The sequence below is a fragment of the Verticillium alfalfae genome, genomic scaffold, assembly GCF_000150825.1.
Source record: "Verticillium alfalfae VaMs.102 supercont1.2 genomic scaffold, whole genome shotgun sequence".
In the NCBI taxonomy this organism is placed as follows: domain Eukaryota; kingdom Fungi; phylum Ascomycota; class Sordariomycetes; order Glomerellales; family Plectosphaerellaceae; genus Verticillium; species Verticillium alfalfae.
The window spans coordinates 1,463,863-1,487,828 of NW_003315037.1; the positions used below are offsets into that span (position 1 = coordinate 1,463,863).

General features: G+C 57.8%; 11 protein-coding genes and 1 non-coding gene across 12 annotated transcripts; 6 read left to right on the plus strand and 6 right to left on the minus strand.

The window, feature by feature from the left end:
- Window positions 1-606: 606 nt before the first annotated feature.
- Window positions 607-3,340, minus strand: VDBG_01908 (fungal specific transcription factor domain-containing protein; the record flags this gene model as incomplete). Its single annotated transcript, XM_003007674.1, has 7 exons — window positions 607-1,048; window positions 1,151-1,839; window positions 1,932-2,230; window positions 2,317-2,792; window positions 2,888-3,024; window positions 3,137-3,160; window positions 3,290-3,340. 7 exons carry the CDS (start codon window positions 3,338-3,340, stop codon window positions 607-609), a joined length of 2,118 nt encoding a protein of 705 aa, XP_003007720.1.
- A 1,086-nt stretch (window positions 3,341-4,426) lies between these two features.
- On the plus strand, window positions 4,427-5,274 carry VDBG_01909 (conserved hypothetical protein; the record flags this gene model as incomplete). The annotated part of the gene is made up of 2 exons (XM_003007675.1): window positions 4,427-4,683; window positions 4,745-5,274. 2 exons carry the CDS (start codon window positions 4,461-4,463, stop codon window positions 5,272-5,274), a joined length of 753 nt encoding a protein of 250 aa, XP_003007721.1.
- An 832-nt stretch (window positions 5,275-6,106) lies between these two features.
- VDBG_01910 (predicted protein) lies at window positions 6,107-7,036 on the minus strand (the record flags this gene model as incomplete). The annotated part of the gene is made up of 1 exon (XM_003007676.1): window positions 6,107-7,036. The coding sequence occupies one exon, from the start codon at window positions 7,034-7,036 to the stop codon at window positions 6,107-6,109; it is 930 nt and encodes a 309-aa protein (XP_003007722.1).
- Window positions 7,037-8,208: 1,172 nt separating this feature from the next.
- VDBG_01911 (zuotin) lies at window positions 8,209-9,614 on the minus strand (the record flags this gene model as incomplete). The annotated part of the gene is made up of 2 exons (XM_003007677.1): window positions 8,209-9,249; window positions 9,321-9,614. 2 exons carry the CDS (start codon window positions 9,612-9,614, stop codon window positions 8,209-8,211), a joined length of 1,335 nt encoding a protein of 444 aa, XP_003007723.1.
- Window positions 9,615-10,094: 480 nt separating this feature from the next.
- On the minus strand, window positions 10,095-10,168 carry VDBG_15030. Its single transcript has one exon. It is a non-coding gene; the product is annotated as a tRNA-Ile (tRNA).
- Window positions 10,169-10,473: 305 nt separating this feature from the next.
- Window positions 10,474-11,076, plus strand: VDBG_01912 (conserved hypothetical protein; the record flags this gene model as incomplete). The annotated part of the gene is made up of 3 exons (XM_003007678.1): window positions 10,474-10,578; window positions 10,635-10,811; window positions 10,865-11,076. The coding sequence occupies 3 exons, from the start codon at window positions 10,521-10,523 to the stop codon at window positions 10,957-10,959; spliced, it is 330 nt and encodes a 109-aa protein (XP_003007724.1).
- A 534-nt stretch (window positions 11,077-11,610) lies between these two features.
- VDBG_01913 (pre-mRNA-splicing factor slt-11) lies at window positions 11,611-12,366 on the minus strand (the record flags this gene model as incomplete). The annotated part of the gene is made up of 2 exons (XM_003007679.1): window positions 11,611-12,171; window positions 12,229-12,366. 2 exons carry the CDS (start codon window positions 12,364-12,366, stop codon window positions 11,611-11,613), a joined length of 699 nt encoding a protein of 232 aa, XP_003007725.1.
- A 743-nt stretch (window positions 12,367-13,109) lies between these two features.
- VDBG_01914 (sterol 24-C-methyltransferase) lies at window positions 13,110-14,438 on the plus strand (the record flags this gene model as incomplete). Its single annotated transcript, XM_003007680.1, has 4 exons — window positions 13,110-13,322; window positions 13,379-13,413; window positions 13,475-13,796; window positions 13,863-14,438. The coding sequence occupies 4 exons, from the start codon at window positions 13,110-13,112 to the stop codon at window positions 14,436-14,438; spliced, it is 1,146 nt and encodes a 381-aa protein (XP_003007726.1).
- A 786-nt stretch (window positions 14,439-15,224) lies between these two features.
- On the plus strand, window positions 15,225-16,665 carry VDBG_01915 (pyruvate dehydrogenase E1 component subunit beta; the record flags this gene model as incomplete). Its single annotated transcript, XM_003007681.1, has 2 exons — window positions 15,225-15,755; window positions 15,925-16,665. The coding sequence occupies 2 exons, from the start codon at window positions 15,378-15,380 to the stop codon at window positions 16,663-16,665; spliced, it is 1,119 nt and encodes a 372-aa protein (XP_003007727.1).
- A 757-nt stretch (window positions 16,666-17,422) lies between these two features.
- On the plus strand, window positions 17,423-21,383 carry VDBG_01916 (antiviral helicase SKI2; the record flags this gene model as incomplete). Its single annotated transcript, XM_003007682.1, has 4 exons — window positions 17,423-17,619; window positions 17,712-20,465; window positions 20,551-20,647; window positions 20,703-21,383. 4 exons carry the CDS (start codon window positions 17,423-17,425, stop codon window positions 21,381-21,383), a joined length of 3,729 nt encoding a protein of 1,242 aa, XP_003007728.1.
- Window positions 21,384-21,779: 396 nt separating this feature from the next.
- On the minus strand, window positions 21,780-22,682 carry VDBG_01917 (conserved hypothetical protein; the record flags this gene model as incomplete). The annotated part of the gene is made up of 4 exons (XM_003007683.1): window positions 21,780-22,052; window positions 22,151-22,366; window positions 22,464-22,541; window positions 22,632-22,682. 4 exons carry the CDS (start codon window positions 22,680-22,682, stop codon window positions 21,780-21,782), a joined length of 618 nt encoding a protein of 205 aa, XP_003007729.1.
- Window positions 22,683-23,389: 707 nt separating this feature from the next.
- VDBG_01918 (conserved hypothetical protein) lies at window positions 23,390-23,954 on the plus strand (the record flags this gene model as incomplete). The annotated part of the gene is made up of 2 exons (XM_003007684.1): window positions 23,390-23,540; window positions 23,611-23,954. Coding segments are annotated over 2 exons (495 nt in total), but the record flags the coding sequence as incomplete, so codon positions are not given.
- Window positions 23,955-23,966: the final 12 nt, after the last annotated feature.

Below are 23,966 nucleotides of genomic sequence, written 5' to 3' on the forward strand. Positions count from 1 at the left end.
CTTTGCAGTCATTCTACTGCAGCATTTGCTCCAAGGGCTACTCACGCATGAATGACTACGAAGCCCACTTCTCGAGCTACGACCACAGTCACAAGCAGCGCCTGAAGGACATGAAAGCCATGGTTCGCGACCCCAATGCGGCGCTCGCGCTCGCAAGGCCGAAGCCAAGGCTGATGGCATTATTGCCATCAAGACGCCGGCCGGTGGCGCTGCCCCCGGTGGCGGCGGTGGCGGCGGTGGCGGCGGTGGTGGTGGCTTCAAGAAGGGCGGCTTCAAGAAGTCGGGCTTCAAGTCAGCATTCGCGCCAGCGGCCGAGACACCTTCCGCCCCTGCTGCCGCGGAAGCCTCCAAGACTGAGGTTGTGAGGCCGCCTCTACCATCAGTTGAGGACAAGGGGTTGGCCGAAGAGAGACCCGGCCTGCTGGAGAGCGATACCGACGACGAAGATTACGACCACTATGACCCGCGATATCCCACCGACTGAGCAACCGCTTTGCTTCACTCCGATTGACAGTGTAATGTGGCTCGCCACGTCCCTTTTCAGGATACAAATCCAACCAGGATGGACGCTCTCATCTACCGGAGCACATCGCAAAACCAACCCATTTACTCGATCCACCCCGTTGGCCCGAACTGCGAGAGATCCTCTTCCAGCAAGCCCATCATCTGTTGGTTGCCAGAGAACCAGTTAGCCAGCTGCTCCGACTGTACCGCTGTCTGCGCCGCCGCGCCGGCCTCGACTCCGGTGCCCGGCGCCAGCAGTTCGTTGGGAGGGAAGCCCAGCGCGCTCAGGTACATGTCAAACTCCTCGTTGATGGGCGCCTGATTGGCAGCGGGCTGCTGCGCCTTGGCTTCAACATAGGTCAGGGCCACGTTGTACAGCGCCTGGCAGAGCCGATGCAGCTTCTGCACCGGTTCCGAAATGGGCGACGGGCCCCCGAGCGAGTCGGCAAACTCATAGAGCCGCTTGAGATCTTCGGCCGAGGAGGTTTCGATGACGTGGCAGAAGAGTACGAAGAAGGGTGCAAAGGGTGTCAGGAGGATGGCCCTGCGGCGTGTTAGCTCGGTTCAGTTTGGAAATTGGTCACTCGATGCAAGCCGCGAGAGCGTGGACCACGCCAATCGTGGTACCGAGGCTATCATGACATACCAGTGCACATAGACAGCCTTCATGTGCTGCGCCTCGTCAAGCTGCGCCATGCACTCGTGGTGGATCTGCATGGCGAACCGAGCCGTCTCAATGCACTCCTGCGTGAAGCGGCTGGGCGAGCCCTCGGGCGCGGGAATGGCGCGGTAGATCAGCGTCAACGTGGACTGGTGTGTCAGCTCGTCGCCGCGCAGGTGAATGTCGATGAGGGCCGAGGCGTTGAGGGCCTTGAACCCGAACATGGCCTGCTCGCGCGCCTGCGACGCCGCCGCCATGATGTCCTTCTGGTCAGCCTCGAGGCGGCGTGCGGCCTCGATGCGCTCGTGCCGTGGTCGGGCAAGGGCGGTCGGGCTGTAGAGGTGCTCGTAGACACGGTGATGCATCTCTGATTCGCGGATCCACGTCGTGATGATGGCGCCCCACGGGTCCTCCACCATGGTGCTGTCGACCGTCCGCGGCAGCGTTATGTCCCAGTCCTGGATGGCTGACGACCGCCCCGTGCGCAGCGCGAGGCTCTTGTCGAGCATGTACGTGTGCCAGAAGAGCAGCGTCTTGACGTCCTTGCCGCTGGTGTGGGGATCGGGCTTGACGCGGGACGCCCGGTGGTAGCCCAGCGTCTGGCACAAGGTCGCCGCCGTCGAGACAAAGTGCCACGCGAGCGACGTCTTGGACACGTCTATAGAGTACAGGGTCTGCCAGAACGTCAGCGTCTTTCGGCATACGAAATCGGACGTGTTTCTCTCTCTCTCTCTCTCTCTCTCTCTCTCAGAGGAATAGCACTCACGGCAACGAGCAGGGCCTCGATGCTCTCGGTCTTGGCGGGCAGCATGAGCGGCAGGCTTGCGAGGGCGGTCTCGAGATTCACCTGGCACATGCGCTGGTACAGCTGAAACTCAGCCCTCGACGCGTTGTCCTTGGCCAGGAAGCTCTGCTCCATGAAGAGGTAGTACAAGGAGCCTACGACGATGACGAAGCACGGGTGAGAAAAGGTGTCGGTGCAGAAATAGACCTTGCGGCAGAGCTCCGAGAGATCGTCGATGTCGAGGAAGGAGCAGGCTATGGCGAAGATGCTGGGCGGGGCCGCTACCATGACGTTTTAGCGCTGACTTTTCTTTCCGGCTCTGAAGGCCTCGGAGTACACGCAGGGTGCCGAGACGGGGCGAACAGACCTTTCTGGTGCTTCAGCAGCGACACGACGGCGGCCATGGGGGGCATCGGCAGCTCTGGTAGACCGCCGGGCGGCAGGGGTTGCTGGTTGGGGAACTTGAGCTCGCGGATGGACGACGACTCGTTCTGCATCGAGACCATCTGGCGCAGGGTCAGCAGGGCGGACTGCATGTTGGGCGTCACGTCGCTCAGGGAGGTCCTCTGAACGGCGTTCTCAAGAAAGTCGCGGGCGAAGACAGTGTGCGCCGTCAGCGAGAGGTCACCCTCGAAGGCTTCTGTCTCGTCGTCGTCGTCGTCCGGCTCTTCGTGCACGAAGGCTTGAGCATCGCCCAGCGGAGCCGACGCTGGAACGCCCGGTGTCGTTGTCGCGGTGCGCCTCGAGTGGTTGGTCTCGGAGGCGAGACCATTGTTTGCGATTGTGCGTAGGGCGTCCTCGATACCGGACAGCCTCTCCTCGATGAGGTCGATTTTCCTCTCACTAGAGCGGCGTGTCAAGATTAGGATGCATGAATGAGTACCGGCGGGATGGCGAGATGAAATGAAACTTGTGTAAAACTCGAAAGGTGGACTGACTATTGATGAGAGATGAGCACACGCTGCCGTTGCTCTCTGGGTTTATGTGTAACGCCGATGGAGCTACATGACCGCAGAGCCGTCCGGCAGTTGGAGCATGGCGTGCCCTTGTCACAGCGAATCTGCCTCTCATCAGCCTCATGCTTGCGTGCACATCAAGTCAGATGGCGAGGTGTTGGTCGTGACAGTGACAAGCTGGCCAGGGTGCATAAAGAAAAAAAGTGCGAGGGGATATGACGGGGACCTTACTTTACGTATCCTACATTGATCACACTATTTCAATCCACGCCGCGTTAGCCAACTGTCACAACACATAACAGGCAAAAAAGCCGGTCCGTGGACGGCCGCCGGCGGGGTTGGCGGAACACGGCACGCCATGGCCCGGCTGATTCAGAGACATACCGCTCTGCGAAGATTCGGGTCCTCGGGCCCCGTAGACGGATCGACGTCCATGACTTGGTCGTCTCGGGGCGTTGTCCCTTTTGCAAGAATTGAAAATAGTACGGATTCGGGACCTTCGGCGATGGGTTGCGATGGAAGGCCACGCAAGCTGTCGGTCACGACGAGACCAAGGCGGCAAACAGAGGGACTCGAGCTAGGCAGCAGGCTGGCAGTCGCTCTGCCTTGACGCGACCAACGCAGAACGACCTAGGTAGACAATGCGAACCGGAGATTTTGGACAGGCCAAATAGCTCTGACGGGCACTTCTTTGGATCTTTTGGACGGCGGCTGCTTGTGACGATGGACAGATGGGGCTAGCGTCTTTGCCGCTTTAACTGAGCCCCTCTGTTTCAAGGCCGACCTTGAGTGGCTTCTTGACAATTCGAATAGTTGTCTGGAGAGTCTGTGGCAAGGAATGTGCTTTGCTACAGCAGTCGAACACAGCCAGGAGGCTAGGAGCTCAAGTCTGCATTAGGCCATCCTTGATTGAAGGAAAGTTGGCATGTCAAGCCATGTCTGATCGATCAAGTATAAAGTCTGAGCAGCTCTAGCTTCAGCCTATCTGGGTCACCGTTGTTATTGTATCAGCCGACGGAAATTATTGGTAGAGAGCCCATAGGTAACTAGTAGTTGTATATCATGAAGCAGCACAATTCGTGTGCAGTTCCCCCGTGACAAAAACCATTGACTGAAGTTTTGGAAGACGTGCATGGAAACAAAGTATTCTAACAGTCGCCTCGTGAAAACTTGCCGATGAGGTGGTAGGTCGTCTGCTGCAGCCCTTCATGGAGAATGATTTCAAATGTCGTAAAGGGACTGAGGTTGAGGCTGCCTAGTGTTCGATGCAGTGCCCGAACATCAGCGTGCTTATAGGGGCTCCAGAAGCCTCGGGGGCTTGGCTAGGGGCGACCCAGGGTTTCCACAGGCCTCAAAGCCAGGCACAGGGGCTCTGCTCGACGTCATCGGCCTCGACACCTCGAAGTGGGTCGCAGCTCACCGCTGAGCCTATAGCACGCCTGGCGAATGTCAGATGCGACGCGATCCATCAACCACATCGAATTATTGTCCGTCGCATGCTCTCTCCAGCCGCTGTCGACAGCAGCCCGAGACTGACACCAGGCCATCACACGCAATGGCGTACGCTCTCCACGAGCAGGCGTCGCAGGAGACCCTCGTGTCTCTGCTCCAGCTCGACCCAGCACCCATAGAGTCTCCTTACGCCGAAGACGAGAAGCATCTCCAGTTCTCACCTGAAGACGATGCCGAGCACACAAAACCCACGACAGCTGGCTCACCAACGCCTCTCGGCCTCAGCCGTAGCACTAGCCATGCTTCGCACAACTCCATTTACTACCGTATGGACCTAGCCTTTGCGCCTTGAATCCCTCCGCCACTTTGATGCTAACGACCCCCCAGTCACCCGCATCCAGAAATACTCGTCCTACTTGATCCCCGTCTTCACGACCATCCACCTCGCCAACACCTCCCTGATCCCTCTCATCACTCGTTCCGTCCCCGCCTCCGAGACCTACCTCCTCCAGGCCCGCGAGCTCTACCAGACCGCCCTCACAGAGCCCCTCCTCGTCACCCTGCCCATAGCCGCCCACATCGCCTCGGGCCTCGCCCTGCGCCTGATCCGCCGCTCCCAGAACCTCGCGCGCTACGGCGGCAGCACGCCGGGCATGTACGCCCTCGCCCGCTCGCGCACAAACTCGCCCTCGCGGCACGGCAGCAGCAGCGGCGGCAGCAGCAACACCCACAGCCACAGCCACCACCACGTCAGCAACCCCCGCGGCAAGCCGCAGGCTCTGCGCATCTGCCCGCCCCCTCAGCTGAATCGCCACGTCAGGCTACGTCCTCGCCGGCCTGGTGGCGCCCCACGCATGCGTCAACCCGCCTGCTGCCCCCTCTTATGTCGAGGCCGACAGCTCCAACCTTTGCCTTAGTTTGGCCCCCCCGGGTTCGCCCCGCCACCCCGTCGTTTCCTGGACCCGCCTACGTCGCCCTCATTGCGGTGACGGCTGGCCACACCGTGTGGGGCGCCGCGCGCTGGGCCGGGATCGCGCCCGTGGCCATGGGCTGGCGCGGCGCCGGCCCGCGCGTCGAGGACAAGAGCGTCCGGCGCAGGAGGCGCAGGGCCTGGTGGGGGGTGCAGGGGGCTGTCGTTGCTGTTGCCGCCCTGTGGGCTGCTGGCGGGCTTGGCGTCGTTGCCCGTGGAGGGTTGACGCATGGCTGGGTCGGTAAGGTGTATGACGGTATCTATGATGTGTTGCCTTGGTAGGGAGTATGTTGGGTGTGATACAGTACAGACGAGAAGTTGTCGAGATAGTGTGTCCTTGCATAGAGGGGGCTGCTTGTACCAACAGATGTGAGATCGCGATTGTAATTTGTATCAGCATATGGCGGCATTTCCACCGTCTAATATACCACGTTTGTACATGTTCCTAGCACGAAGAGCAAGCACACTGAGATCAAATGTAGTGTATTCAAGTGACCGCTTTAAGACGAGGACTCGAACGTCCGTATCTATGAAATTACATGCAGCGCTGGTGCCTTTCTTTTCGCTTTAACCGTAGGAGGTGCAAGCAGTTGATGTCGGTTTCTTGCCACGGTTGTGCTTCATCGCAGCAGTCCCTGTGCGCTGCCGTCCCATAACCAACGCAACGCCTGTCATCTGTCTGAACCAACCCCTGGCAAGCCTCTTTTCACCACCCTGCCATAAGTTCAGGATGGTACCTTGGTGGACAACGGCAGCCCGCGCCGGCTCGAAGTGCCTCGCTAACGACGTCCCCTGACGGCTCCAGCACAAGGCCCGCCGCCCCCAAAGTTCTCCTCGCTATCACTGGCACCCGCAAAGACAATGTCCGGCTTGCCGGTGGGACACTCATCGTCCTCATCAGGGCCTCGGTATCCATAAATGATGTTGCAAGGCGGCACCACACTGGACTCGTCCCCATTGCCTGGCATGAACAGCCACCCGTTGCAGCCTTCTTTGGTGGACTGGTAGCACTGCTTACAGCAGTCCTCGGCATCATCGGCGTCGCTGAGTTTGAACTTCCATCCGACCTCGCCAGCAATCCCTATCCAGTTGACATCGGTTCTGAAGTCGGATGGCCTGCATTCGGCAATCTGATTCCCCAGCGCGTCAGCATGGGCACTAGAACTGCTCATGTTTGAAAGATCCAGGCTGGTAGTGGGACTCACTGGGCTGGAGGCAGACGTGCTGGAGGCTAACGGACTTGACGACGTGTCCGTCCGCGAAACTTGCGTGGCGGTGAAGGAGGTCTCCCCGGTAGGTATGCCATCATCTATCGAGCGAGAATCGCCACGCCTTTGCGATACAACGACCGGAACGATAATGGCCACAAGTAAGAGGACGACGAGAGGAAGCAGAAGCTTCCATGAGCAGAGACGACTGTTGAGAATACGTGTCTTCCAGGGCAGGTGCTCCGGAACCGGGGGTTTGTTTTCGGAGGCTGAAGGAGGGCGGATATCAGCTTCAACATCGACAGCACCATCTAAGCCCTTCAAACTCTGACCAGGAACGACCTCGGGGGCCTGTTCAACGGTAATCTGAGGTGCAGCGTTGGCATCGTACTCGGCCCAGTCAGTGCCACTTTCGCGTTGGCTTTGCTGGTTTAACTGCTGTCTCTGCTCCTGGTCTGAATCTTGGACAGACGTGTTCTGCAGGGAATCGTTGGCTGCCATCTTGGAAAGACCGTGGAGAGACTGCCTTGAGGTTGGCAGCCGCGGATGCCGTGCTACTTATTTGTGGGTGTCAACGGTTGTCGAAAGGTCTTTTCTTTCCTGATTGCGCACGTTGAAGAATGGGAGACTCATGAAGTAGGACTAGCAAGGGCGCTTAGTGAATGTACGGCGGTTGAAATATCATGTCGGAGCATCGGTACGGTAGTGTTGAGTGTTCAAGGAAACGAGAGGTCCTTAGTATTCCTCTTGATCTGTATGCCAGATAACTTGGAGCCGACGGCTCGAATCCGACACAGGGTATCCAGCAACAAGAATGTGCGATGGCACCAGGGGGCCAGGCAGGATCTGAGGAATGACTGGTTGACTTCAAAGAAGGACAGGCGGTACAAGATGCCTGGTCCTGACTGGGGGTCGAGTATGACCTCAGGAAGAGGCAGGTACAGCCACCTGTCCGGATGCTGGTGCAAGTGCAAGTGCAGGTGCCGGTTACCTTGTGAAACGGCAGGCGAGTGTTTTGCTCGGCCAGCACGCATTCTGATATCGGGCAGGCGCATGAAAGAAGCCGCCCTTCCCCTGATGGCCCTTTAACCATGGCAAACATAGGTATACCAGCGAAACCCTACTGGCATGTCCTCCCTTAACCACACCAAGGTCCAGCTAAGAGACTCAGAGCGGGCTGTCCATCTGAACCGAGTGGATCATACACAAAGGCGAGGACATCCAGCTCAAGCAACAAGCTGGGGCAGAAACCGTTTCACGTATTTTGGAAAAGGGCGGAGAGGTGATGTGTGCAATTCTTGTCATGAACCCTCCCAGCGCAGTGCTGACACAACATATTGTACACGAACGTTACTCAATGCTTTACCCCTATCTCACATTTCAACCTAGCGACTTCTAGCAGGCTTGGAGGATAGTCTTACTCAAATTAGGGTTCAATCCTTTTCTTTTAACACTAACCAGGCCGGAACCCCATGTGTTCGTGTCTCGTGGTGGTACCGAATGGGATTTCGAGACACACATGGATCGCACGGGAGTAGAACCTCATCGTCTATACATGTCTGCAGCGTCTATGGGTGCTACTGGCCTCGCTAAGCAACAAAGTTTGTCCATCTCACGCTTAAAGTCGATCCCTTCATGAGCCCCTCTAACGTCACTCATTAAGTATCGTCCCTTTAAACAAGGGTCTTCGCCTCACCCTCCTTCAGCTTGCCAGCGTCGACAAGACGCTTGACCTCGGCACTCCACACGCCCTTGATCTCACCGGCGACAGTAAGACCGTTGAGCTTGCCCGCGAGTGCAGCCATCTCGTCAGCGTCAATCTTGCCCTGGACAAGGTCAACGTCGCCAAGGACAAGGTCGACATCGGTAGCCGAGGGCTCGCCGGACGCGAAGTAGTTGGCGTCCTTGACAGATCCCTTGAGGATACGCTTGTTCTTCTTGACAGCGTTCTTGGCCGCCTCCTTGTTCTTCTTGGCCGAGTCACGGTCAGCCTTGGCAGCAGCCTCAGCATCACGAACAGCCTGCTCCTCGGCGTCCTTCTTCGCCTTGGCGTCCTCGATGGCCTTCTTCTCGGCAGCCTCCTTGTCGGCCTTCTTCTTGTTCTTGGCCGCGTTGGCTTCCTGGCGGAAGCGCTTGATGCGCTCGTCACCAGCCGAAGCGTCGTCAAGCAGCTTGCGGAGGCGGGCGTTGTCCTCGACCTTCTTCTTCTTGCGCGCGTTGGCGTTCTTGCGCTCCACGTGACGCTTCTGGTCACGGTTCTCGTTGTCGTCAGGCACATCCTCGTCGAGGTACTCAAACGTGCGCCAGCTGTCAAAGCTGTACCAGAAGTTGTAGAAAGTCTCGACCTCCTCTTGGGTAGCCTTCTCGCCACCGAACGTGGGCACAGGCTGCTCCTTGGAGAAGCGACCCTCGGCCTTGAAGACGTTGCTCCACAGCTTGTAGTAGTTGCCCTTGGCGACCTGCTTCTTCGTGGGGGGGTCGACCTCGGCCTTCTCGTCGACGGAGTCGAACTGGCGGCGCTTAATGGGGTCCATCAGCACCTCGTTGGCCTTCTGAAGGCACTTGAAGAAGTTGTCGTCGTCCTGGATACCGGCCGCAGCCTTCTTGTCGGGGTGGTGCTTGAGAACCTTCTTGCGGTGGGCACGCTTGATCTGGTCCTCTGTGGCCTTCCAGCGGTACTTGGAAAGGCCGAGAACCTGGTAGTGGTCCTGGTTCTGTAGTCCACCATGTCAGCATATGCACTCTTTTTCGTTAGTTTCCGACGTTGCTCGCGATAACGACATACCTTCCAGTCCTTGGCGTCGCGGGCGAGATCCATGGGGTCCTCGGCCTCGCTGATCTCACCGAGATCCTCAGACTCGACGTTCTTGACGGCCTCCTGAGCCTGGATGCGATCATCCTCAGAGAACGTACGCTTGTGGCGGGCGCGGCGGGCGTGGGCCAGGAAGTGAGGGCCGACGGGCTCGATGGTGCGCTGGGTGGCGGCGGACAGCTGGCCGATGGCCTGGAAGTCCTTCTCAGCCGTCCAGCCCTCGGCGAGGGCCGGCAGCGGCTGCGCGACGACAGTTGCGGTAGCCATTGTGGATGATGGTTGTGGTGGGTTGGCGGTTGGGTCGGGGAAGGGCTCCTCCCATCCAGAGCTTGGGGAAGTTTTCCTCTCGAAAATTTTAGTGGGGTGTCGAGCGGGACACCCGTTAAAGGCACAGGCTGCCTAAGTGCATATTGCGGTCATCACGGTGATGCGAAGAAGGCGCTCGGTTGGAATCGTTACATGGGTTTTTGATGAATGAGATACTACACGGTCCTGATGAGTTTCTAGTGATGCTTTTGACGCCCACAAACATGTGGAATCCAACTATTGTTGAATCACAGTCGACTAAATGACCAAAGACACCTGCATGCCATAAAGTAACGACATGTGTAGTACCTGGAGCCTCTCGCATCCCTCTATCTAATACACTCCTAAGATGAAAATAGCCTGTCGTTCTGGTCAGAGCATATTTTTGCGATAATATCAAGCAAAAGATAGAGGTCACAATCGAGATCTGGCAAAAGGAAATGGTCAGTATGAGGGTCGAACTCATGACCTTGGCATTATTAGTACCACGCTCTAACCAACTGAGCTAACCGACCATTGGAAAACCTTCCAAATCATTAGAAATATGTACCCTAGTGACAAGGCCTTGTGCTCACTGTTAGTACGCTGCAACTACTGTGATATCGTTTGTGTATTCAGTTCTGTGGATTGACTTTTATCGAGCACAGCTTCTATGATGTGTTACATGGGAAACTCCTTGGACGAATCAATATCCTAGAGCCGCAGGTGTTATCTGCTGCATCATCAATCCTTTCCACAGAGTACCCAGTAGGATCACGTGATTGCTTACCATATCGTCTTGGTCGCGGCACGGGCTGTCTACTACCTGGGTTGTACCAGCAGTTTCGAAAAGTTTATGAACCTTTCTGTCCAGACCAAACCGCAGACATGACGGCCCTCGTAGCGTATCGGAATCTGTGGCGGGCCGCCAACATTGCCTTCCAAGGTACGAACCAAACCATTGGACAGTTCGCGGGGCGCCTGCTGACTATTTGACCATAGGCGATGCTCCTGTGCTCGCTGCAGCCCGGCAGCAGATCCGCGACAACTTCCGCGAGAAGTCGACGCTTCCCGCCAACGACCCCACGATCCAGCCGATGATTGAGAAGGCCGAGGAGGTGGCCAAATTCCTTAGGCACAACCTTGTACAGGGTCAACCGCAGGGCAACGACAGCTTCAGTGAGTAACGGGTGCATGGTTTGCTGGTTGTGCTGATGCTGACGACACCACAGAGCTTCGGATTCACAAGGACACAGAGAGGGGCGATAACGACTCGATCAAGACTGCAGGGCAGGGCAAGTCTTCCGGAGGCTGCTGCCAAGGCTGAAAGGTAGTCTGCGAAGAAAAAGGGAGGGACTCGGTTCCCGTTCTGCTGTACAACAGATGATGATACCCTGTAAAACGATACCATGAATTCTCAGCTCACTTGCTGCCATGAAGCCGACCCTACGTGGCCTAATCCTGGCCATCGATGCTGCGCTCAAACTCCAAACTCCGCCGTGACCGGTTAATTACAATTTTTGTACCATCTGATTACTCGCCCGCCAGACTGGCATACTGGGGCCCGTCGTCGGCTCCGGGAGGAGGCGCCGCGATTGCTGCGTGGCTGCCCTCGCCCTCGTCTGCGCCTCCGCCGCCCGTAAGCTGCTTCTGGCCACCCCGCTGCCCTCCCTTTCGCGCCCCTCCCTGTATCTGGCGACCATCCCTGAGCATCTGTCCACGCTGCTCCTTGTCCATGGTGCGATGCCTTGGGCACACCCCAGCGCACCCTGAGCGGGCAACCTGCTATGACGGCGCGCCCCTTACACTCTGCTGCAGCCTCTCGGCACCCTCGCGCGTTTCGTAGTTGACGAAGGCGCAATGCGACATGTGTGAGCAGATCAGACTCTTGATCTTGCCATGTGCCTTGAAGAATTCCCTGATCTTGTGTTCTGGCAAGTCGTCCTCGACACCCGTGACGAACAGCGACATGATGTTCTTATCTTGAGGAGGCATCCAGTCCTGAGGGCCGGGGGGGCAGCTGCGCAGCACTGGGAAACGCCTGTTTCGCTCTGCCTCCAGGCCGGGCACCTGCCGCAGCCGCGGCTCTCGAGTCCCTGGTGCGGATCGGACCAGCACCGCCAACGCCGGCACCTACCGCAGGGTCTCCTCCTCTAGATGACCCCCCTTGGCCCTCGGTGTCCGCACCCTCGATGGCCTTGCCCTTCCTGAAGTACGGCTTGCTTGTCGCTAGTCGGCGCAGGAGCTCGCGCGCCTTTTCGTCGGTCTTCTCATACTCTTCGACGCCAGCGCGGCCCTCTTCGATTGCTTGCTCGTTATTTTGCGCAAAGTACTCCCTGTTGATGTCGGAGGAGGGACCTGGTGCCACCATTTTCAGGGCGGCGTCTCGGACGACGATTGGAAGGCCGAAAGAGAGATCGAGCATGCATGTCTGGCAGCAGTTCTTGAGTCGTGCGCACGTCAAGCAGATGTTCGTCCTCTTTTTGCGACCATGGGCGCGGTCGGCGCTCCAGCTGAAGACGGTAAAGGGCCTCGTACACTGCGGTGGCAGGGTCAGTAAATAGGATAGCAGGGCCAAGACAGCATATTGACCTACAAGTTTGCACTCGGCGCCGTAGTCTTCCTTCAGCATCTTAACATATGGGTTGTCGGGAAGGCAGCTTTCGCATACGGACGGAAAGTCAGTAGACTCCCAACCAGAGCGGTTGAGGTCCTGCTTGATTTGCGGCGGCATGTCGTTGGCGTGCGTATGTGTTCAACGGTTATGAAGAGGTGAAACGGTAGGATGAAGGTGCGCGCGGGTGTTCGGGTACTGTCGTGGCGTGTGATGCGACCAGCATGAGTGAGTGAGGTCACTGGGGTGGCTGGTGAAGTGAGGCAGCCTGATGCGGATTGGAAATTCTTGGATCAGCCTTACTGAAATCGCCCCTCAAGCTGCTGCAGATCGCTATCTAATCAGTGTTGAGCACGTGAGAGCGCATCCAATCTTGCTGACTCAGAAGTGTTTCCTCGCGCGCGCCGTCGCGGCCAGCCACAATCATCACATGCAACCAATACCCAAGCCCAAGGGCCCCATTCGAATTCGTATTCGCGTTGGTAGAGTGCCAGGACCCCTTTTCGTTGTCCGAACAGGCGGTCTCCTCACCGCCTGCCCAAGCGATCAGGCGCGCCCCGCAATCGGCCAATCACGGCCTTCATGTACATACCACTGCCAGATTGGCAGATTGGCTGCGGGTGGGAACATTTTCCCGTTTGGCTCCTGAGAGTCGGCTCCCCGAAATTTGAGTACGCCGCCTAGTACTAGAGCATTAATCTCAAATAAAAGCTCTGTCCCTTCATAAGGTTCACCACGCCATCTACCCCTTTGCCCCTCTTCCACCTCCATTCAAGCCGCGTCTCAATTTCTTCTTGTCTCCTTCTAGTTCAACACACTTGCCACTGCAAGCCGCTTTCACCGATACCCCCCCCACCTTCAACATGGCCCCTTCCACTATTGACAACCTCGAGCGCGAGGACCACAAGCGCGATGCCGACTTCAACAAGGCGCTCCACGGCAAGTCTGCGCAGGCCAAGGGCGGTATCGCCGCCATGTTCAGCAAGGGCAGCGACGCGAAGAAGGCCGCTGTCGACGAGTACTTCAAGCACTGGGACAACCAGGCGGCCAAGGACGAGACCCCTGAGCAGAGGGCCGTATGTCAAGACCTCGGACCCCTGAGGCGCAGTTCAAAAGACTAACAAGAAGAAAGGCCCGTCAAGCCGAGTACGCGACTCTGACAAGACAGTGAGTATTCGCCTGTTCATGTGCACATGCCAGCAACCGTCTGACACTTGTTTCCGCGCAGCTACTACAACCTGGCGACCGACCTGTACGAGTACGGCTGGGGCCAGTCCTTCCACTTCTGCCGCTTCACCAAGGGCGAGCCTTTCTACCAGGCCATCGCCCGTCACGAGCACTACCTCGCTCACTGCATCAACATTAAGCGCGGCATGAAGGTTCTCGACGTCGGATGCGGTGTTGGTGGCCCTGCTCGTGAGATTGCCAAATTCACTGGCGCTCACATTACCGGCCTGAACAACAACGACTACCAGATTGACCGCGCCACGCACTACGCCGCGAAGGAGGGCCTTTCCGGCCAGCTCGACTTTGTCAAGGGTGACTTCATGGTAAGCCGAGATTTCATTCTTACTTCATTTCCTCTTCAGTCGGTGCTAACGTCGTCTCTTTTTCAGCAAATGTCGTTTCCTGACAACTCTTTCGACGCCGTTTACGCCATTGAGGCGACGGTGCACGCCCCTACTCTCGAGGGCATCTACAGCGAGATCTTCCGTGTCCTGAAGCCTGGCGGTGTCTTTGGCGTGTACGAGTGGCTCATGACTGATGAGTACGACAATGACAACCTCGAGCACCGCGAGATCCGTCTCGGCATTGAGCAGGGCGACGGCATCGCCAACATGTGCAAGGTCGATGAGGCCCTCGCTGCCATGAAGGCGGCTGGTTTCGAGATGATCATGAACGAGGATCTCGCGGCGGGCGACGATGAGTACCCCTGGTGGTGGCCCATGGCCGGCGACCTGTCCTACCTCCAGTATGCCTTTGACTTCTTCACGATTGCTCGCATGACCAAGTGGGGTCGCTTCATTGCGCACAACACGGCTGGCTTGCTCGAGATGATCAAGCTGGCGCCTGCTGGCACCAAGAAGACGGCGGACAGCCTGGGCCTGGCAGCCGACTGCCTGGCCGCTGGTGGCAAGAAGCACCTCTTCACGCCTATGTACCTCATGGTTGCGAAGAAGCCTGAGAACTAAATCAGCTCACCGCCATGCGAGCGAAGGAGCAGGAGTTGGGGCTTTTTTTTATGATGATAATGCATAAGGAAGTGGCATTAAACATGAGGGGCAGCAGCGTGAGCGAGAGGCTCGGCGCACTTGACTATATGGTTTAATCTCATGTCCAACCCACACGTCTGCCTCGCAAAAGAAAAAGAGGGGGTTCTGGACTATTTTTTCATTGTATCATAGATTCGACAATACATGGTTGAACAGTTGTGTTTATTTCAATCGTCCTGATCACGTCCCATTCGTGTCATACATGCACACCAGAACAGTATCTGTAGTGAGGCACTTGCTGCTGATGCTGTGCTCAGGGGGGCGCAGGAGTGCATGGCAGGCCAACCAGGGCAGCCAATGTTGACACAGTGAGCGGAGACCGACGGGCGCAATCGGAGACAAACGGGTGTCGACGGTTGGATTGCCCGTGTCCCGCCTTACATAAGACGATGGGAATCGGATAGCGCCTTGCTTCATTAGGACTAGATCGCTGCCCCCGGCCTCCCTGTCTCCCCCAACGAAGCCAGCCCAGGCGCTGGAAGCTGGTGCGTGCAGGCGCTGAGAGGTCCGCTGCAATTCAACGGACTGTCGCTGCGTCGAAAAAGTTGGGGACGACCCGGAAAGCTAAGCAAAAAAAGCTGCTCTCGCTGCGAGAAGGACCGCCTCCGAAATTCCCTCGACAGCTCCATTCTCGTCTCGACCTCTACCCTTCCGCAATCCAACCCGACCCCCTCCACCCCCCTTTGGACCTTTCATCCTCTCGTCGTCGGCCGGTGTCTGTGTTCCACCCTTGGGGCTTTCAATTCCATCATTCGCATCATCTTCCTTCCCATCTCGTGCTTGCCCTCGAGATTCCGCGGCTGCCGCTAAAGTCAATTCGCACAGCAACCACACAACCCCCCCGAAGCTCGATTCAAGATGTCACGACTTCTCCGTCCCGCCACCCGCCTGGCCGCCTCTACGAGGGCCGCCGCCCTTCGTCCCTCTGCCTTCCAGCTCTCTGCCGCCGCTCGATTCCCCTCTTTCGCCGCCCAGACGAGGACGTATGCCGACGCCAAGGGCAGCAAGGACTACACTGTCCGTGAGGCCCTCAACGAGGCCCTCGCGGAGGAGCTCGAGTCCAACGAGAAGGTCTTCGTCCTCGGAGAGGAGGTCGCACAGTACAACGGCGCCTACAAGGTCACCAAGGGCCTCCTGGACCGCTTCGGCGACAAGAGGGTCATCGACACGCCGATCACGGAGTCCGGCTTCTGCGGTCTCGCCGTTGGTGCCGCCCTCAGCGGCCTGCACCCTGTGGTAAGCATTGACTCTACCCCGGAAGAATTGCCATGATGCGGCAGCCCGTCTGTCGAACACAGCCTGCGTGTTGTGCCGGCTCGAGCTGGAACACAGTGGCGGGTTCGATGGTCCGCGCCGCGAATTGCGCACTTGCTTTTGTCCGCCTGCTGACCACGTCTTTCTATAGTGCGAGTTCATGACCTTCAACTTTGCCATGCAGGCCATTGACCAGATTGTCAACTCTGCGGCCAAGACACTCTACATGTCCGGTGGCATTCAGCCCTGCAACATCACTTCGCGCCCCAACGCTTCGCCGCGTGTCGGTGCGCAGCACTCGCAGACTACTCTGCGTGTACGCAGCATTCCTGCTCAAGTGTGTCCCTTGGAGCGCGAGGACGCAAGGCTTCATGAAGGCCGCATCCGCGACCCCAACCCCGTTGTCGTTCTCGAGAACGAGCTGCTGTACGGCCAGACATTCCCCATGTCCGAGGCCGCCCAGAAGGACGATTTTGTCATCCCCTTCGGCAAGGCCAAGATTGAGCGTGCCGGCTCTGACCTGACCATCGTCACCCTGTCCCGCTGCGTCGGCCAGTCGCTCGTCGCCGCCGAGAACATCAAGAAGAAGTACGGCGCCGAGTGCGAGGTCATCAACCTGCGCTCCGTCAAGCCCCTCGACATTGAGTCGATTGTCAAGTCGGTCAAGAAGACGGGCCGCCTGCTGTGCGTCGAGTCCGGCTACCCCGCCTTCGGCGTCGGCTCCGAGATTCTCGCCCTCACCATGGAGTACGCCTTTGACTACCTCCACGCCCCCGCTCAGCGTGTCACCGGCGCTGAGGTCCCCACGCCCTACGCCCAGGGTCTCGAGGAGATGTCCTTCCCCACCGAGCCCCTGATCGAGGACTACATCGCCAAGATGCTGAAGCTGTAAGAAGGAGGTGAATACACGTGGAATGGGGAGAGGGCGAGAGAGGCGCAAAGAGAAAGAGAGGAGTAGATGGCTTGGGAAGAAGAGTCGCTGGCGTATTTTGGGAGCCTTGGAATTGAGGTTTTCCTGACCATCCGAGCAGCACTACTTCGATAATGGGCCGTTGACGCGCCGTTGGACTCGGGCGGAAAATTGTACTTGTATGCTGCAATGTCATATACACACATCCCATACCAGGAGGAATGGCCCGGGCTTCCACGCAGCGGGGAGTGACCTGCAGTCCTTTTTGCTTGAGTCTATTAGAATATGGCTTTGCTATGTTATATTTTTTCCGCCGTGTGGAAGGTTCTCGCTTGTGAACTGTGCGCTGTCATGTGTCTGGTGTTCTCTCAGAGCAATGGCAATGTTTGGATCAACGCATCGACATTAAGGCTCAGGTCAGATATCCGAAGCTGGGTGCACTGGCAAGGCTGGCATAGCAAATGGTTGTAGAGCAGAGCTACAGTGGGGTTGATAGCGCGTTCGGCCACTGAGCAGGCCCTGATGAGGAGCTGCTGGTCGGAAGCGACACCACGTCATTGGATCAGGGCACCACCCACCACCTCACTCTGGTCCCCTCCTCTTGCCTGCTGGCCCCATCATCGATTTGGAGCTCAGGTCACGCCTCGAGCCTCATCAACACTCAACGCTCAAATACCACTCTGACCGTCAACCCGCTGAGCCTCATCCAGCATCTTGAGCTTGGAGAGTCTCGCCAACCATGACGACAGACTTGGCCGAGGCCATACAAGGTCTCCGCCTCGACGAGAAAGACGTCAATATCGACGACATTCTATTTGAGCAACGTCCCCGAAAGCGTGTGAGGCAGCAGTCGTCAGAGCTCAAAAGCAATCTGGAGAAGGACTTCCTCTCGCCATCCACCTCCTTCTCCAATGACTGGCTCAACCGGCTCCAGCAGTATGTCGCATTGGCACCAGCCACCAAGGATACCCCGCTGACACGTGAACCAGACGCTGGGACTGTCCTGTCGACTACACGGAACTCTTCAGGCTTGCTCCGCCGCAGACTCGCACCGTGACCCGGTTCCAGCGTCACGGCCTCGAGGGCAGGGTCACCGGCTACAAGAACGTCACAGTCCCTGCCAACAGTGCCACGGCCAAGAACTCGACCTCGTTCTCCCGGAAACCCGCCAGCAGGGCCGAGTTCGTGCGCGGTGCCGCTGGCTTCTTTCCCTTTGCGCCCGGCGGCCTCGAGGGCGTCGAGTCGGCCGCAGCGCTCGAGGACCAGCTGCACCGCACGAGCGGCGTCGACGCCGGGTCCTCGAACAAGCTCGAGAGGGTCATCAAGCTCGGTGTCGACGGCAGCCTTCTCGAGGTTGCCCCCGGTCTCAGCCGCGGTATCAACTTTTCCAGCAAGAAGAATGACCAGGACGAGGCCAAGGCTGTCGAGCAGGAGCTCGACGAGGAGCCTGAGCAGGCGCCTGACGCGCAGAATGAAGAGACGGCCGCCAGGGCCGATGGAGACGACGCTCACACTCCTGAGGAGGACGACAGCGAAGACATCGATGCCATCTTGCCGGTCGAGTTTCCTGCACTCGAACCACACGGCACACTCGCGGCGTCCAGCGCGCGAAAGGCTGGACGCGAATGGGCGCACATGGTCGATATCAACAGGGATATAACCAATTTTAGAGAACTGGTGCCGGACATGGCGAGAGACTGGCCGTTTGAGCTTGACACGTTCCAAAAGGAGGCCATCTACCACCTCGAGAATGGTGACTCTGTCTTCGTGGCGGCCCACACGTCGGCAGGCAAGACGGTGGTTGCCGAGTACGCCATAGCCTTGGCTGCTCGGCACATGACCAAGGCCATCTACACTTCGCCCATCAAAGCGTTGAGTAACCAGAAATTCCGTGACTTCCGGCAGGAATTCGACGAGGTTGGTATTCTCACGGGCGATGTTCAGATTAACCCTGAAGCCAGCTGTCTCATCATGACGACTGAGATTCTTCGCTCCATGCTGTACCGTGGCGCTGATCTCATCCGAGACGTCGAGTTTGTCATTTTCGACGAAGTCCACTATGTCAACGATCTCGAACGTGGCGTCGTGTGGGAGGAAGTCATCATCATGCTCCCGGAACATGTGTCCCTCATCTTGCTGTCAGCTACTGTTCCCAACACGCACGAGTTTGCCTCTTGGGTGGGCCGAACGAAGCAGAAGGATATCTATGTCATCTCTACACCGAAACGGCCAGTACCCCTGGAACACTATTTATGGGCCGGCAAAGACATCCACAAGATCGTCACGGCCGACAAAAAGTTCAGCGAAAAGGGCTGGAAGGACGCCAATGCTGCTCTGCAAGGCAAGGAGAAGCCCAAGCAGATCGAGAGCAGCGGCAACGCTCGCGGCGGTGGTCCGCCAAGAGGAGGACAGCGAGGAGGTCAGCGCGGCGGGCCTCAACGCGGCGGCCAGAGGGGCGGCGGCGGTCAGCGAGGCGGAGGCGGCGGTCAGCAGAGAGGTCGCGGTGGTCCTCCCCGTGCGAGCCATGCACCAGGGCACATGGGCCGTGGTGGACGAAGTGGATTCGCATCTGCCGCTCAAGACAAGAACATCTGGGTTCACCTCGTCCAGTTCCTCAAGAAGAACACGCTGCTGCCCGCTTGTATCTTCGTCTTCTCAAAGAAGCGGTGCGAGCAGAATGCTGATGCGCTCAGCAACCAGGATTTCTGTACAGCATCCGAGAAAAGTGCCATCCACATGACGATCGAGAAGTCAGTTGCTCGGCTGAAGCCGGAGGATCGTCAACTACCACAAATCATCCGGCTTCGTGAGCTTCTATCTCGTGGCATCGCTGTCCATCATGGTGGTCTGCTTCCCATTGTTAAGGAGGTTGTCGAGATTCTGTTCGCTCAGACCCTGGTCAAGGTTCTCTTCGCCACGGAGACTTTTGCCATGGGTCTCAACTTGCCTACGAGGACTGTCGTCTTCTCCGGCTACCGCAAGCACGATGGACACTCGTTCCGCAATCTCCTCCCCGGCGAGTACACGCAGATGGCCGGTCGAGCTGGACGCCGAGGTCTCGACCCCGTCGGCTCGGTTATCATTGTGCCGCCGGGAGCCTCCGACGAGGTACCTCCCGTGGTTGAGCTACAGAAGATGATTCTGGGTGAGGCGTCTAAGCTGCGCTCTCAATTCCGTCTAACTTATAACATGATACTCAACCTGCTGCGAGTGGAGGCCCTCAAGATCGAGGAGATGATCAAACGCAGTTTCTCGGAACACGCGACGCAGCAGTTGCTTCCCGAGCACGAGAAGGCAGTCAAGGTCTCTGAGGCCGACTTGGCGAAGGTCAAGCGTGATTCTTGTGACACTTGTGACAAGGATAAGGTCATGGACGTGTGCCATCAGGCATCCCAGGACTTCAAAGAGCTCACCACAAGTCTTTACTCCGCACTGGTCAAGCTGCCTATTGGTCGCAAGATGTTTAGCCAGGCACGCCTGATCGTCTACAACAAGGATGGTGTTCGCACCCCGGGCATCCTCCTTGCCGACGGTGCAAGTGTTAAGGGCTCCTCCAGTGGCGCAACACTTCACGTCTGTGAGCTCCGAACACTCCGCGAGACTCGCGACTCGACAGACCTGCTGCCCTTCATCCCGGCCTTCCGCAAATACCTCACTCCTCTTCCACAGCACAAGAAGCAGATACAGGTCAAGACTCTTCACGTTCCTATTGCTGACGTGGAGTGTCTGACTCGTTACACCACCAAGGGCATCGTGCCCGATATCTTCCAGGGAGGTGAAGAGTACCAAAAGGCAAAGGGCAGGCTGCACGCCCTTTGCAGGGGCTGGGGACGATCTTTGGGACGAGGTCGATCTTGCCAAAATTAGGAATCTTGCACTCCAGGAGATCATCGAGAAGCGTCAGGAGGCTGTTCGCACTGCTTCCCATTCGCCTGCGCTGGAGTGCGATAACTTTGTCAAGCACGTACGTGATAATGATGCCTTCGGCCCTTTTTCCTTTGCCGCTAACACTTATGTAGTTCGCCATGTGTCACGACCAGTGGCTTATCAAGGACCACATCGCCCAGTTGCAGCTGTCGCTGTCCAACCAGAACCTTCAGCTGCTTCCCGACTACGAGCAGCGCGTCCTCGTCCTCAAGGAGCTGCAGTTCATTGACGACAGCGCTCGCATCCTGCTGAAGGGCAAGGTGGCTTGTGAAATTCATTCGGGCGATGAATTGGTGCTCACGGAGCTCATCCTTGACAACGTGCTCGCGGACTACGAGCCGGCCGAAATCGCCGCGCTCCTTTCGGCGTTTGTGTTCCAGGAGAAGACGGACAGCGAGCCGACGTTGACGGGCAACCTAGAGAGGGGCAAGCAGACCATCATCGACATTAGCGAGAAGATCAACAACGTCCAGACGATCCATCAGGTCATCCAGTCGACGGACGACTCGAACGATTTTACGTCACGGCCGCGTTTCGGCCTAATGGAGGTTGTGTATGAGTGGGCCCGTGGCATGAGCTTCAAGAACATCACCGACCTGACCGATGTGCTCGAAGGCACGATTGTCAGGACCATCACCCGGCTTGACGAGACGTGCCGCGAGGTCAAGAACGCGGCTAGGATCATTGGCGACCCTGAGCTCTACCAGAAGATGCAGGCGGCGCAGGAGATGATCAAGCGAGACATTACGGCCGTGGCAAGTCTTTACATGTAGAGGGGCTATTTGGAAAAGGGGCACAGGGGCGGATGGCGGCATTGGATTCTAGATGATGATGATCGACCATGGATACATGCTGAAGACTTTTCATTGATTGTTCGGGTTTCATCTTTTGTCCGTCACGTTTGTGAAAGTCTGTGTCTAGAAACTTGTTTACGCATATTGCCCATTCCTCACAAATGGAGAGGTAATGGCGGCCATCAGAAAGCCAGCTTCAGTCAGTCTGGTATTAACGATAGATGTAGTTCAAGGTCCCTCCGCTTCCCCTCTCGTCGTGTCTGCCTGCAATCCATGATTCGTTCCTCGTGCCCATGTAACGCCAGAAAAGAGATCCCCATTCCTTCTTGAGTGTGTGTTCCAACCTCCCGAGATATCCTCAGGCACAGCCGGCATCTACGCACGCAGAGCGCGCAGCCTCTGCTGCAGGGCATCCTCCTCCTCGGCGGTGGGCTCCTCGCGCGCGGGCTCCTCCTTGGCCGGGGTGGCGCTCTCGAGCTGCTGGCTCAGCTGCACGCCGGCGTCGTCGGCGAGCTTGCCGAGGAGCTCGTGGACGGCGTCCTCGGAGACCTGGGTGCTCGTGGACTGGGTGATGGCGTCCTGGTAGATGCCGTTGGACATGGCGTACTCTTCGTTCTGCTGCTTGAACTGCTCGAGGGTGACGAGGGTCTGCGAGTAAGATGGTCAGCGGGTGGGAGCACCAATGCAGCGTAAAATACGTAGGCAGGCCGGCGGCAGGTGGGCAGGGCAGGCAGCGGGCGGCTCACCTTCTCTGGGTTCATGTTCCTCTGCGCGACGGACATGGTCCGCGAGGACTGGCCCATCATGTGCGTCATGCGGTTCATCGAGTTGTTGGCCTGGATCTGGGCGGCCGAGAGCTCGGCCATGTCGGCCATCTGGTCCATCTGCTGGGCGAGGGCCTGCTTGGACAGGAGCATCTTGGCCTTCTGGTAGGCCTTTTGGGTCTCGCCGTTCTTGAGGAGCTGCAGGTGGTGTCTGTCAGCGCTGCCGTCGCAATGCACATGCGCGTGGCCTGGGCGTCGGGTACAGCGTGCGCCGCTGGGAAGTTTGGAGACGTACGTCCTGGATCTGCTTCTTCAGGATGGGATCCTGCTTGGCGGCCTTTTGGGCCTCTCTCCTGGCCTGCTTCGCTTGGAACTACAAGCGGGCGTCAGCGTTGGGTGACGAGCGATACGGGACTCTTGCTTTGCGAGCCCACCGAGCGTACTCGGAAAGGAGAAGACGTACCCTGGCCTGGAACTCGACCTGCATGTCGCGACCGAGCTGTCGGTTGTTCATGATGGGCGTAGTGCGGTTGAGACGCTTATGGCGGGGAAGTGCGGCACAAGGTGGCAGTGACTGCTTGGGAGAAAGTGATGGTCCCGTCTTCGCGATTGGATAAGTGTCGAACGCTCAAAGTCTCAAGATCGCAAGGGGTTCACGAGAGAGAGGCGAAATCGAATCGAGGTGGTGATGGGTCGGAGTTCTGCGTCTGATAGAGCGTAAGAGATACTGGGGAGTCTTGGCCTCGTCGGCCGGTTCTCGCACCACATGACGGGTGGGAGCCTCGCGGGGGCGGAGCATCGTTCAGCTGGCGGCAGTCCCCTGACAGTCTGATCAGGCCGTCTGGCAGGCCGTTAGACCCCGCCAACAGGGCAAGCCACTGTATGACGCATATTTGTGGCTGGTCAGCCACATTGAGAGCCACGCATGGCTGCTCCTCAAGGCGGGTGTGCCCTCCAGGGTCCAGCATACTGTACCTGACGGTCACGAGACATTGATTGAGCCTCATGTAATGATCTCATGGATTCAGAGACACCAATGCTCACGTCGGCGATACAGTGTCCCAGCCTGTATATATAACAGGAGTCTCGATTTCTCTTTCAAGCATCTGTGTTGAATTCCAAGACCACCGAATACGCAAACATCTGTCATCCACGTCCTGCTTCATACTTTTTGACATAGCATAAGATATATCCCCCTCCATCTCCGAGGCAGACGGAATAATGGCAGCCCGAGCTAGACTCAACGTACAGGCCTTTCCCCGGCCGCCCCTCCTCGAGAAGATATCGCGGCACATTCAAATCAAATGGAAAGGGACTGTGATAGCAGACACCAAAGACGCCTACTGGGTGCTCGAGACGCACCACCCGCCCAGTTCGTTGCGCCGTTCCCTAGCCTCGTCTTTCCACTTTGACGTGCTATTCAAGATTTTGTAGAGACACAGACTCATATCTGACAGCCTACTACATCCCACCCGACGCGATGAAGGTCAATCTCGCCAAGACCCGGCGGAGCACCTACTGCGAGTGGAAGGGCGCGGCAACCTACTACACCATCGCAGCCCCCGGCACGGACGAGGCCGTCTCGAACCGCATCTGGTCCTACGACAGCCCGACGCGGGGTTTCGAGCCGATTCGGGGCTACCTCTCGCTCTACGCGGGGCCCTGGGATTGTTTCGTCGACGGGGAGCTCGTCGAGGCGCAGCCGGGCGACTTTTACGGTGGGTGGGTGACCTCGGAGATCGAGGGCATCGTCAAGGGCGAACGGCAATTTCGACCCCGTCGTGTAGTCCACGAAAGA